This window comes from Mauremys mutica, chromosome 1 (genome assembly GCF_020497125.1).
Source record: "Mauremys mutica isolate MM-2020 ecotype Southern chromosome 1, ASM2049712v1, whole genome shotgun sequence".
Lineage (NCBI taxonomy): Eukaryota > Metazoa > Chordata > Testudines > Geoemydidae > Mauremys > Mauremys mutica.
This window is the reverse complement of record NC_059072.1, coordinates 373336314-373349386: the sequence shown is the minus strand read 5'-3', so window position 1 is coordinate 373349386 and position 13073 is coordinate 373336314. Positions and strand designations below refer to the sequence as shown.

The 13073-nt window shown below is 38.5% G+C and overlaps 1 protein-coding gene across 1 annotated transcript in view; it reads left to right on the top strand.

The window, feature by feature from the left end:
• The window catches only part of LOC123375050 (BRCA2-interacting transcriptional repressor EMSY-like), a 53942-nt gene extending 41112 nt beyond the window's left edge, over positions 1–12830 (top strand). Inside the window, 7 exon segments of the mRNA XM_045025629.1 lie at positions 623–787; positions 1033–1188; positions 3122–3181; positions 4273–4427; positions 6982–7545; positions 8397–8909; positions 11073–12830. Of these exon segments, the coding sequence (XP_044881564.1) occupies positions 623–787; positions 1033–1188; positions 3122–3181; positions 4273–4427; positions 6982–7545; positions 8397–8909; positions 11073–11267 (1808 nt within the window). The 3' untranslated portion in view covers positions 11268–12830.
• Positions 12831–13073: the final 243 nt, after the last annotated feature.

Here is a 13073-nt window from a genome sequence, read left to right as displayed (position 1 = left end):
AGAGGCCAAGATACTCTAAAAAGAAACCACCTTCAGCTACATCTATATCTTCTCAGCCATTTGCAATTTGAAATGGATAGTGTAACCAGATGTTATGGCTTCCAATACTCTTTTGGAGCCATATAGCCTCAGCACAGGGTACTAGGATGTTTGGGGCACATACACAGGCCAAACAGGCACTACTCCAAAAATCTCCAATCAAAGGCGCAGGACGCATGGGCACCCGAAGTGAAGCACCCACAGGGGTGGGATACATGTCCAAGAAGCCAGTTACTGCACAAGGTGAGTAACTTTTCCTTCCACATTGATAGTGTTTTTTGGGAACTTAATGTGATCAAATTTAAAGAAATTAAGGCTTGTTTTGTTCAATATTTGAATACTGAATATCTGAACAGCTGAAATTTTCCCAAAAAAGTCAGCTTGAGGCAGACACTCAGAAAAACTTCAGTTTTTAATAGTTAAAATTTGACAAAGTTAAAAGCAACTGAAAATAATATTTTATAATAGAAATTATTAGGCAACCTTAACAATAGATGTTGCTGCCAGCTCCACCTGTAATAAACACTGAATAAAAATGTTGCGGTTGGTTGATTTGATTTGTCCTCATGCTTCTGTGTAACAGATTCCCAGCCTGTCGTTCACGTGATTGCGTCTAGAAGTCAGGATTGGTCAGAACATGAAATTGCTGTGGACACCAGCCCCACAATAATTTATCAAGATGTATCCAATGAATCACAATCAGCTACTTCTACAATAAAAGCACTTCTGGAACTTCAGCAGACAACAGGTGTGTGTGTGTGTGTGTGTTTGGGATCACTTTGAATCATGTTAGCCAATTGCATTGTTTATTAGATGAAAATTCTGTATTTTTGCTCTTGCAAGTGTTCAGTTTGGAAGTACAGTATATCTTGATTATGTCCCACTTTCTTGGGGCAGTTTGATTCTCTTACCATTCGGTGTATTTAACTTCAGTTGGAGTCTATTTTACTAAAAGGTGCATTCTCTCCCCTCCGCCCAAATATCTTCAAGCAGTGAAGGAGAAGTTAGAATCAAAACCAAGACAACCTACCATTGACCTGAGCCAAATGGCAGTTCCTATTCAGATGACTCAGGAGAAGAGGCATTCTCCAGAAAGCCCTTCCATTGCTGTAGTAGAATCAGAATTAGTTGCTGAATATATCACAACTGGTAAGTGGCTACAAAAACATACTATGAATACTAGAATTAGGATGGCTGGTTTTCAGTGGAAAGCCTTTTTGTTGTTGCATATGGTGGGGGGGATGGGAACAGTGTTTTCTGTCTTCCTTTCCTCATAGTATTTCTGTAAAGGAAATTCATGGTAGTCTTCTTCCCTGACTTTGAGGACATATTAAGGGGCATGGGATGCTTCTGCTCTTCCCTGGTAGGTCAGAGAATGTACATCTATCTGTTTCTGGTGTAAAATGAAACAGAAGGTCATTGTTTCAAGTTAGATCATTTAAACATACTCTGATCTGGTGGTGAAAGGGCAAAGTGCCCCTGTTGATGTCTTTGGGGCAGACTCTTGGGAAGGAAAGGTAGAAAATGAAGTTCGGGATTCATTATATGACTTATCTGTTGTGAAAGGGTAAAAGACTTCTTGCAGAATTAGTTCACCCAACTTTGTGGAATTCAACTCACTTACCGGTACTGAGCAGGTAGCCTTTTTTTGGCCAGGTGGGCATTTTCCATTATAATTGCCATCCTTATGATATAGTGGGCAAGTACATTTTGTGTTTGGGCTAGTAAAGTTTTCTATATCCATTTTGCATTGCCAAATTAATGCTTCAGACTGGCACATCACACTTATTGGGATTCAGCTTTCCCTAACCTTAACTGACCTACTCTCTGTCTAAAACATCTTTCTAATCCTCAAGTTGCCTCAATCCTTCAGTGTTTTTCTCTGGACATGTGTCTAATTAAACTATATCTCCCACAAACTGGAACACTCATCTGCCCCTAGACATTTGCACCATTTAATAAATTCAGTGTGAAAGGGTTACCATGTTTAGCTTCTTAAATTCAGCATTTGAATTAATACTCTACATGTTTGCATTTTGCATTTCCCAATTAAGTTTTAACTGTGGTGAAAATGTCTGTTTAAGCAAGCTTTATCTTGTTTTTTATATTAAAATATGATTTCAGTGTTTTTAGTATTTGTTAACATCTAATCTGGTATTTCCATTTTTCATTTTCCCCTCCACTTTCACCACCTGCTATCCAGATTTAAGTTGGATGGGACTTTTTTTTATACTGCCTACTGTATCTGGCTTCAATTCTGAGTGAGAGAGTCATAACTCCAGTGGATCCCTGGTGGGAAAGCATTGACTTAACATTAAAATGTTGTTTGGATAACAAGTAGTATGATAAGTATTTAATAACAAGTAAGCATACATTATAACATTATTAAACTGATCACCAGTTATTTGAAGATCAGTCATATTCCCTGACATCACCATACACTGTGTGTTGTACCTTGTATTCGAGTCTCCGGTTTCCTCCAAGATCTACTGGAAAAGTCAAGTTGAACTATACATATATCTTAAATCAGTGCTTGTAAAAGATGCCTATTTAATATTCGTGTAGTTTGAAATCCTCTTTATCTATAGATCCAGGATACCAGACAACAGCAATGAATGCTTCCCTGAACTTACAATAATCAGTAACTTAAAACTGGGTTTTTTTACAGAGCTCAAAGTGATTTACAGAATTACAGGGAATGTGCATGGTGTAGGGGTCATTTGCTTTTCCCACCAATTAAATGCAACCAACCATGGGTTGGACAGCAGCAGCCTTCGTAACAGCATACAACTACAGTTACTTCTCCAGTTTCTTCCCATTTGAATTTAAGGAACAGGGGTCATATGAAACAAAAAAGTATGCCACTAATCCCAGAATAGGTGGATTTTCTGCTAAAATGATAAGCAGTGAAATAATGTACTATACTCACATTTATATGTTGTGAATTTTTATACCTGCAGCTAGAGCAAAGGTTTAGGTACATTTTAAATCTAAATAGCTGCTGGGCTTCAGTATTAACACCCATTGAATTGAATGGGGAAGTTCACACCTCTTAGTATTATCATTTTTTGTCTGTCTGCAGACTCAGGAAGACAACTCTGTATTGGTTCACATTCGGAAGAATTTCTACACAACCATATAGGTTAGAAACTTTATTTTTAAATTAAGTTTAAATTCTGTAGAAACTGTTTGGGATATCCATTAATAGCTGGCACAGCATGAAAGGCAATGCTGACTTTATCCAACCCCCTCTAGGAGTAGCAAGTTAAGTTTCCATATTCATCCAGACTTTGGCCTCCCTTCTAACTACCCAGAAAAGAATGACTTCTAGTCACTGTTAGTTTCATCTGGATATAATCATATTCCTCTGAGCCATCAGTACCATACCATGTTTTCTAGTACCTGATGCATTTAGGAATAAGTTAATTAAAGCAAATATCTACTTAATGGTATGAGTTGGTATAAGCTAATTTGAGTTCACCATTGATGCTGTTGTCTTATGCTGTTGACTGCTTTGTTAGATAATAGAATAAATCATTATCTGACTTTAGGACTGTTTCACTCTGCCCACCCATCTGGTTAGTTATGGAGCCAAAACTATAGCCCCAAAGTTGATGGGGTTCTACTCTGATAAGTGACTCTAAAACAGGTATGATGGGTCCATGTTTGTTGTCTCATTGACTTCTGAGCAAATTTGCTCAAGTTCTTTACAAGTAAACACTTTCTAACTGCCAGCCCTGTACATTTAATGTAAGGTTTGAGAGTCCTAAAGTTCTCTCCTTCTCACATATGATCAGTAATTTTCTGTAATCACATCTTGGCATTTTCAGTTATGTCTGTGCAACCCCATTGCCTTCAATGGAGTTGCAAAAATGTAACAGCATAATTCGGACTCCAGAATGGTCCATACTGATGATGTATGAAAGAAACCAGCTTGAGACTCTGAGCACAAATTCAGTTTGCAGGACTAGCATTTGGGAGGCGAGGGACATTTTAAAACTGAGCACACACTTGCTCAGACAAACACCAGACTCCATGATGCTATTTTTAAGATCCTTCTCAGAGTAGATCTACACTTTAAGATTGAAGCTAGCATACAGTAAAGGACTTATTTCATACTCAGATTTTTATTTCATCCATATTTGCTTTCACTTGAAGGTAAAACAACAAAGCAAGTAGCTTCAGCTACTACAGTTAGTTCCGGGGAAGTGCCATTGACCTCTTTTCTTTCAGTCAGTCATCGGTCTCAGCCCCACCAGCAGTCATCCCAGCCCCAGAGGACGCTGCTGCAGCATGTGGCTCAGTCGCAGACAGCAACACAGACTTCTGTTATGGTGAAATCTATCCCTGCATCTTCCACAGGCGCAATTACCCATATCATGCAGCAGGTTGTACCTTTTCTTTTCCAAACAGTCTGTGAACATAAGTAGACAATGTGAATTATATAGGGCCAGGTTTTGATTTGAATGCACGTGTCATATTGGTTTGTGTCAGTGGAAACCCAAGCATAAGGACAGAATTTGGCCCATTGTGAGTTGCTGTTCCTTGAGTGTGGGACTGAAAAAAACACTATCTAAGAATATCTTCCATAATTGTTGATGTAGCCATGTTGGTCCAAGGACATGGGACCAGGTAGGTGAGGTAATATCTTTTATCTTGAAAGCTTGTACCTTTAACCAACAGAAGTTGGTCCAGTAAGGTATTACCTCATGTACCTTGTCTAGTAAGTGGAGGGGTTGTTTTGTATATGCTACATGTTTGCTGTTGGCCATTTTGAAAGGATGTTGCTGCCTACATGATCCCTCCCCATTTGTGTGGAGTTCACTTGATAGCAGTGTAGGACTTGCCTGTCTCTGTACACAGTAATGAAAGGGGGAAGGGCCCTAAAGGTTCTATGTTAGGCCTTGTCTACACTACAGAGTTTTGTCAGCAAAATGCAGAAAAATTCTCCTGTTTTGCTGACAAAATAAAACTACTTCAACGAGAGGCATAGAGCTTTTTGCAGCAAAGTTAAAGCGACAAAGCGTCAGTGTAGACGCTGCCATTCGTTATGTCGCCATAACTGGCCTCTCCCAGTATCCCACAATGCCCGCCATCACGCCTCTGCTTGCTGTTTTGAACTTGGCTGCCCTGCATTCCAACTACACAGGCATGCGGCTCTCCCCTTTCAAAGTTCCAGGAAGTTCTGACAGCTGAGCATGCCGGCAGGAAAAGCAAATTATTAACGTGGAGTTCTGCTCTCCCCCAGCACTAGGAACACAGCGGCAGGCAGGGGAGTGTGTGTGTGTGTGTGTGAGTGTGAGAGAGAGAGAAACTGCAGTGCTGTGCAGAGCCGGAGAGGGAGGTGGAGGCTGATGTCGGAGGTGTCTCCCTCCCTGTGCCTCAGGACTGGATGTTTCCAGCCGCTGTCTGAACTTAGAGACCTTATGCTGACACACTCACTCTCCCACAACACGCGCTCTGTCTCTCTCACATACACACTCCCCCACCACACACACTTCAGTTGAAAAGCAGCTGGCAATCTAGTAGGATTCCCATGGAATGATGGGATTGAAAAACCTGCATCACATGATGCTGTACCTGCCCCACGAGACATTGCAAACCCATCCCAAAGCACCCTGTGGCCAGTTGCACAGTGGGATAGCTATCCACAGTGCTCTTCTCTCTCTGTTGATGTGAGAGCTGCTAGTGTGGATGTGCTCTGCCAACACAAGGAGCACAATGTGGACATGCAACAGTGGTTTAATTAAAGCGGCATAACTTTTGTTGACAAAACTCTGTAGTATAGACAAGACCTTTGTCTTAAGCAGAGGAAGGAAAAGGAGCAGAATTGAAGACAATAAAGAAGCAGGATGCCTTTGATTTGGAGCTTGGCTTTGTAAGGTGCCAAACTGCAGAGGCCTCTGGCAAATTCTCAACTTGGGAAGTCACAACTGAGAGACTGCTTTAAAATGTTTGGTGAACAGCCCAAGTGAAAGGGACAACCCAGTAAAAAGCAGAGGAAGAAGCCTCTGGTGTGTTCTTGTTTAAATAGTTTGATTTTCTTATTTAATTCAAGAATTAGCATTTCTGTTACCTGTCAGCAGTAACAAAAATAAAGCTACTCTAGTTTTGTGAGGTCCACTGGGTAAATGTACACCACTCACTTTCTATATAGTTCGTATTTAGTTAAGGTCTGTTGTAAAGCCTCTGCAGAGAGCATCTGTAGAGGTAGAATTTTGCTGAATGAGGCTACTTAGTTATTATTTAGGATTGTGTAATAAGACAGTGTTCTTGCCCCTAAGGAACTTAGTCCAACTCAAACGTGATATACGGGGCGGTAGTTTTGATGCGTATTAAGGTACAGACATGGCAGTGGTGAGGAAATCAATCCAGGAAGAACTGGGTCTGAAAAGGAGGGAGAGATTATGCTTTGGTGCATGGGAAATGGGGCAGGTTCCAGGTGTAAAAAGTGGTATAGAAGAAGTCACCAAGAAGCATCAGAGGAGACATGTGTTAGGAAAAGAGAATCAAAATCTCTTAAGATAATAGGTTCTTGTTAAAGCTAGGAACCATCTATTCACCAACCTAAGATCTTTGTTGAATCAGCCAATCCCTTCCATTTCCCATTCAGACATCATGGAGTTTGAGGCGATCTGAATCTTAATCTTTCAAATGTAAGAGCAACCTAAGCTCCGCTGAGGGCAAGACATCTACAGTGGCACACCAGGGCTTAGTTTGTTATGGTATGGAAATAGCCATTGAAGTGCTATGGCTTTGGGAACTCAGCATCTTAGGATATTTCTGCTTTTATACATGAGTTGTATGCCTGAAATCCTGTGACCTATTCTGCTTTTATAACAGTCCAGTTTAAATATTCTGTAATGTCACTAGATTTTGTGTATTCTGCAGTAAATTAGATGATGTCTCATTACTTTTTCATTTGTAACTTTTTTTATTAAGGCTTTAAGCAGCCACACTGCATTTACCAAACACAGTGAACAACTTGGAACTGAGGAAGGAGAAGTGGAAGAGATGGATACCCTAGATCCTCAGACTGGTCTATTTTACAGATCTGCCCTGACGCAGTCACAGGCACAAAAACAGCAGAAACTGAGTCAACCACAGCTGGAACAGACTCAACTGCAAGTGAAAACTCTGCAGTGCTTCCAGACTAAACAAAAGCAAACCATCCACCTGCAGGCTGATCAGATCCAGCACAAACTCCCACAAATGCCCCAGCTTTCTATCCGGCATCAAAAGCTAACCCCACTTCAGCAAGAGCAAGCACAGACCAAACCAGATGCACAGCACACCCCACACCACATGATGGCCAAAGAAAGGCAACTCCCTACCTTAGTGGCACAGCCACAGCAAACTGTAGTACAGGTGCTTGCAGTAAAAACCACGCAGCAGCTGCCCAAACTGCAACAGGCACCAACGGCACAAAAAATCTACGTGCAACCCCAACCCCCCCAGAGTCAATTGCAGCTACCTGCCTCTTCAGAGAAACAGCCCGCAAGCCAGGTAACAGAATATTGATAGCATGCAAAATAAAACGTCGCTGTTCAAGGAAAAGTCCAAACACCAACCCAGTTGCTGTAGCCGTGTTTTCTCCTGGCAAGAGAGAACTCCTCATTACGCTGGTATTAATTTCCCCATCAGAAGGTTGACACTAGGAAAGAGAAGCACATGTTGTTATATAGGGAAAAAAAATCCATAGAGCTCACAAATCAGTTTTGTTGGACCATTTTTTGTGAATTTCTGCAACCAACAGTGCATGGAATTTGCCCCTAGTTTCTTTTATTTTTTTGGGTATAATATATTATTGATTTCCGTTCCCGTAACATTTAAAAAAAATTCTGTGGAAATAAAGATGAATACACTGCAGTCTCCCAAGGATCTCCATTGTACGTCTTCCTTGGTAGTTTACATCACCATCACCCTTCAGTTAAATAATTTTACCTAGAGGAGCAATTTTACTTTCCTTGGGAGGGGAAGATGTAAAGACTGAGGAAAATGAAATACTATATATGTATTTTAACTAACTCCAAAAACCTTTTACTCCCCTGCCCCTTGAAGCATATATAAAATAATAAGAAGGGATTAATATACATCACATGGGAATATAAATCCCAAAGGAAAATGAGGCTGCTGTGATATTCTGCTAGAAACATTGTCTAGCAGTCCAAAAACTACTTTCCCCAGGCTTCAATTAAATGTTATCGTATCACTGCTGATTCCTTTGTTAAAACACTGAGCTTCAACTGTCTTCCTAATAGCAAGTATGTTGTTTGTGCCGTATTGTCCAGATAAATATTGATTAGGTTTAAATAAAAAAATAGCTGTAACATGCACAACAAAAATTTGATTTTCAGGTGCAGCAGCCAATTATAACTCAAGGATCCACTGTTACAAAGATAACTTTTGAGGGGCGACAGCCTCCTACTGTTTCAAAGGTAGCAGGCGGCAATTCTGTGCCCAAACTGGCATCGCCAGTTACAAGCCTATTTCCCATGCAGGCATCTGTGAAGACAGCAGTAGCAGACATTTTGAAAATGTCTATGATGGAAGCTCAGATTGACACAAACATAGAACATATGGTAGTGGATCCCCCAAACAAGGCCATGTCCACTAGTAAACTCGCTAGTGAAGCAGAATCATCACCTTGTATCCAGGTGCCAAGGGTGACTGCAGTAGGGATGACGGCAACTTCCATCTCTCAGCAACTGAAATGTAAAGAGTCCTGTTCAAGTCCTCCTGCTGCTGATCCTGTTTTAATAGAGAAGAAAGTGGATGCACAAGGAGTGCCTTCAACAAACCAGTTTATACACATTCAGAATATATCCCAAAAGAAAGCTGAAGGGATTTCATCTGAAATTATTATCCAGGTAAGAGAAGAGCAGAGCAAATAAAGGTAAAAAAAAAAAAAAAAAAGCACATATTTTCTAGGTTTGCGTGTCTAAAGCCTTAATAGCATCTGAACAATGTTCAAGTATTTTTTTTTCCTTTCTTACTTTGGTTCTCCTCTACCCCAAAACAGTAAGTGATTTAAGAATATAAAAATGTTGGGCACTTGTTTATTAAATTGGCAATACGGTGTTAAATACAATTTCTCAAACATGCTGGTCACTGCATTCCTACTGTCTGTCTCCTGAGCATTTTAAGTGTTCTGCTTTGCTTTCCCATTAAGGAAACAAACCAAACTTGCTAGATATTCAAAATCACCTTCTAACTGAAATGCTTGAACATGCAACTTTTGCTGTTACCGTGGAGGTATGATTTGTGCCATGTCTTTTTACAGTGTATTACAGTCTTGCCTGTTTTTTAGTGTAAAACTTTCTTCAGCATAAAGTAGATTTAGTAGAATCTCACTAATTCAAACTGACTGGGAGACCTTTTGCAAATTAGTAAATAAGGACCAGATTCATCAAAGCACTTAAGTACATTATTAACTTTATGCATATGAGTAAATCTCATTGATTTGAAGTCAACAGGACTACGTACATCCTTAAATTAAGCAGATGCTTATATGCTTTGATGAATCAGGGCCTAAGTGAACAAATGTGAAAATGTTCATTTATTCAAATGTAGTTTTATTTTGATACGTTATAACGTATTATTGTATTCCATAGTACAGATTATCAAAGCATTGAAATTTTAGTCATCTGAAATATCACAGCACCCTAATTATACATAAGTATAAGTACATAAAAGGTTGTAACAAGGAGGGAGAAAAATTGTTTTCCTTAGCATCTAAGGATAGGACGAGAAGCAATAGGTTTACATAGTGGCAAGGGTAATTTAGGTTGGACATTAGGAAAAAATTCCTAACTGTCAAGGTAGTTAAGCACTGGAATAAATTGCTTAGGGAGGTTGTGGAATCTCCATCACTGGAGATTTTTAAGGGCAGGTTAGACAAACACCTGTCAGGGATGGTCTAGATAATACTTCATCATTCCATGAGTGCAGGGAACTAGACTAGATGACCTCTCGAGGTCCCTTCCAGTCCTGCACTTCTGTGATGCTATGATACTGACTCATTGCAGAGAAGTGGACAGAATGCCATTGTGTTTGTTTGCAGTGTTTGATTTAGAGATTTTATTGTATATTATATACACTTATTATGGTGAAAAATGTGTAATTGTGATGGAAACAAATATGCTAACTTTGATTTATTTATAAAGTATACAAATGCTTTGAATTATTTTGTAATATTTTCTTTGAAACTAAGTAGTTTTTCTAGGAATACTCAGGATTTTGTATCTCTTGAGTATGAGGGCTAAGAGATAGATGTAGTGTAGAGTAAAATAATCAGTATATCATAGGTATTTATATGATGCTAAACACCATAGTATTTAGGTGTGGTTATGATGTCTGGTCCATTTCAAAATCAAAATGCCTCTCTGATTATCAATTTAATAATTAAAATGTAGATATATTCTCCATACAATCTAGAAATTAAAAACAAAAAACAATTTAGTCATTTATTGTATTCCTTTGTTATTGCAGTACTTTGATCAGTCTAAATCTATTCTTTCTTTGTATTAATCCAACCAGTTTCAGGGACCCATTGTGCAATATGTTGTATGTACAACAGTCAGAAGTCTCGACCCCAAAATACTTAGTCTAAATAGAGAGAACATACAGAGGTTGAGAGTACATGTTACCCCTATTTTACAGATGGGCCAGATAGCAAACAGATTAAGTAACTTGTCAAAGGTTACACAGGAAGTCTGGCAGAGCTGGCAATTAATCCCAGATCTTTTGAGTCCCAGCCAACTGCCTTAACCACAAGACTATCTTTTCTTTAATTGTAATTATTTCAATTTATCCTTCAGTGAAAAAATCCTGCAAAATGATCCTTTCATGCTACATTTAATTTAGGAATATTGTAACAATAGGATGAAAACAAATGTATTGACTTTGGGAAAATGTTTCTGGGATTCTTACAACTGTTTAATAGACATGAGCATCTCTTTCATTTAAACATACAAATCCTTAACTCACCTGTCAAAACTGCGTATTAAAACTTCATTTTTTCTTTCCTTTAGACTATCCCTCAATACTCCATCCCTTGTCACTCCAGCTCCAATGTGGTAGTGGAACCCAGTGGGCTCCTGGAGCTCAATAACTTTACTAGTCAACGTCTTGATGATGAGGAGACAGCAATGGAACAAGATGTGGACAGCAGTACTGAGGAAGGCACTGAGCCCAGCCCCTCTCAAAGTTCTGCTGAACAATCCTAATGAATTGGGACACTGGAGTGCACTTTAAATTCATCTTGGCAATTGAGTGTCCAAGATGCCGTTGTATTGTGATGTATTAGAGCACTTTGCCTATTAGAGTTGTTCATTGGACCCTTGAAGCATCAGTGTGTTTTAACAAGACAGTATTGCAGAAACGACATCTTAAAATTGTTTCAAAAAGGATGTAGTTACCAAGATACAGTAAACCTGTGACAGTGGAATGTATGTCTTAAAAAAAAAAAAAGGGCAAAGCTACAGTGAATTGAAAAGATTGAGTAGAAGTTCTTGCTATGAAGCTCTTGACCAGATACTGAAACTTTTCAGTAAAAAGGGACCTTTTACTTTGCTGTGTCTTTCTTTTTGTAGCTATTGAGCAAAACACCATCACAAAGAATGTTTAGTAGATATTTGTATTTTTAAATAGCATGTGAGATAAAAGGTGTGTCTGTCTGTACTGGAAAAGCCCCAGGAATTTCTGAATTGGTTAGCTTTCTTGCACTTGAGCTCAATTAATGTTCATATTTGTAATCGTAAATATAGTTTATTTTTTTAATTGTTGGTGAATATTTGGACATAAGCAAAATCACTAACAGGTAACATGGTTTGGTGGATTTTGTTTTCATATATTACAAGAAATATGCTAATTTAATGTGCAAAACATTTCTTTTTATGCCACAAGCAGATGAAATGCCCATTTAGTCTAATTAATTAACCTGATAATTTATTTAAATGCAGTGATTTAAAACCAGGCCAAGTTGCTTAACTAGTTCCTGTTAAACAAGCAAATGTTTTCATTCTAATGCTGTGGGGTAGCAGAAATGTATTCTGGTTTAAAACAAATGTTCAGATTTGGGAATATTTGGTTCATTATCTCATAACTTCAGCTTGTATTCAGATGCAAGCTGAGGCTTTTAAAAATCCATATTTTACTCTTACATGCGGTTTTTTAAATGACCATTTTGGGGGTTTAAAAGCTTAAACTGATTAGTTGTATGTTTCAGAGGTAATCCTCAGCCTTATGACTTGACTTGTTCAAGCAATATGTTGGGTTTTTATGATCGTTACAAGCCACGGAAAGAGATTTGGGTGCAGGTGGAATGACAGCAGAGGCTGTTTTAATACGTTCTGGTAATGAAGACAATACCTTTCTTTTTAAAAACAATGTATATAGAAAAGTTTTTTAACCATTTTGTATAGATTTCATTATAAATAACTAAGCATTTTAAGACTTTGACATCTCATTCAATTGTACATACATCTATCAGCATAACTGCCCATTTTTTGGTGCTGAAGTACTACTGTAAGTATAATTCATCCAAAGTGTAATACAGGTTTTGCGTCAGTCTTTTTTAAGATGTGATTTTACTGTTGATATTGTAGTTTTTTAAATTCCAACTGAAGAAACGCTCATCAGACTAACATACAAAACCTAAAAAGCTGAACATATTTGTCCTGAACATCTATGTACGTAACAACACTGCAGTCTCCTGTAGATGGTGCTGTTGGTTCTCCTTTTAGCCTCTGTTAGCAGTTACTTCATTTATAAAGTCCTTATGACTTTCATTTTTATGTTTGTTTTGTCTGTTAATTATAAGCCTGAATGGCAAAGTTTTATCTTTTATGATGACAAAGAGAAGTTTTCAGCCTGAATATTATGGAAAAGCTGTACATAGTTGGGTAAGAATTGGATTGTCTTCTCTGCATCACCTATACGTTACAACATTGAATACTGTGACAAGCACTTGTTCCTCCTCTTTATTTTACATAACATTAGAAGCACTCAGGTTGGAGAGAAGAGAGAATATA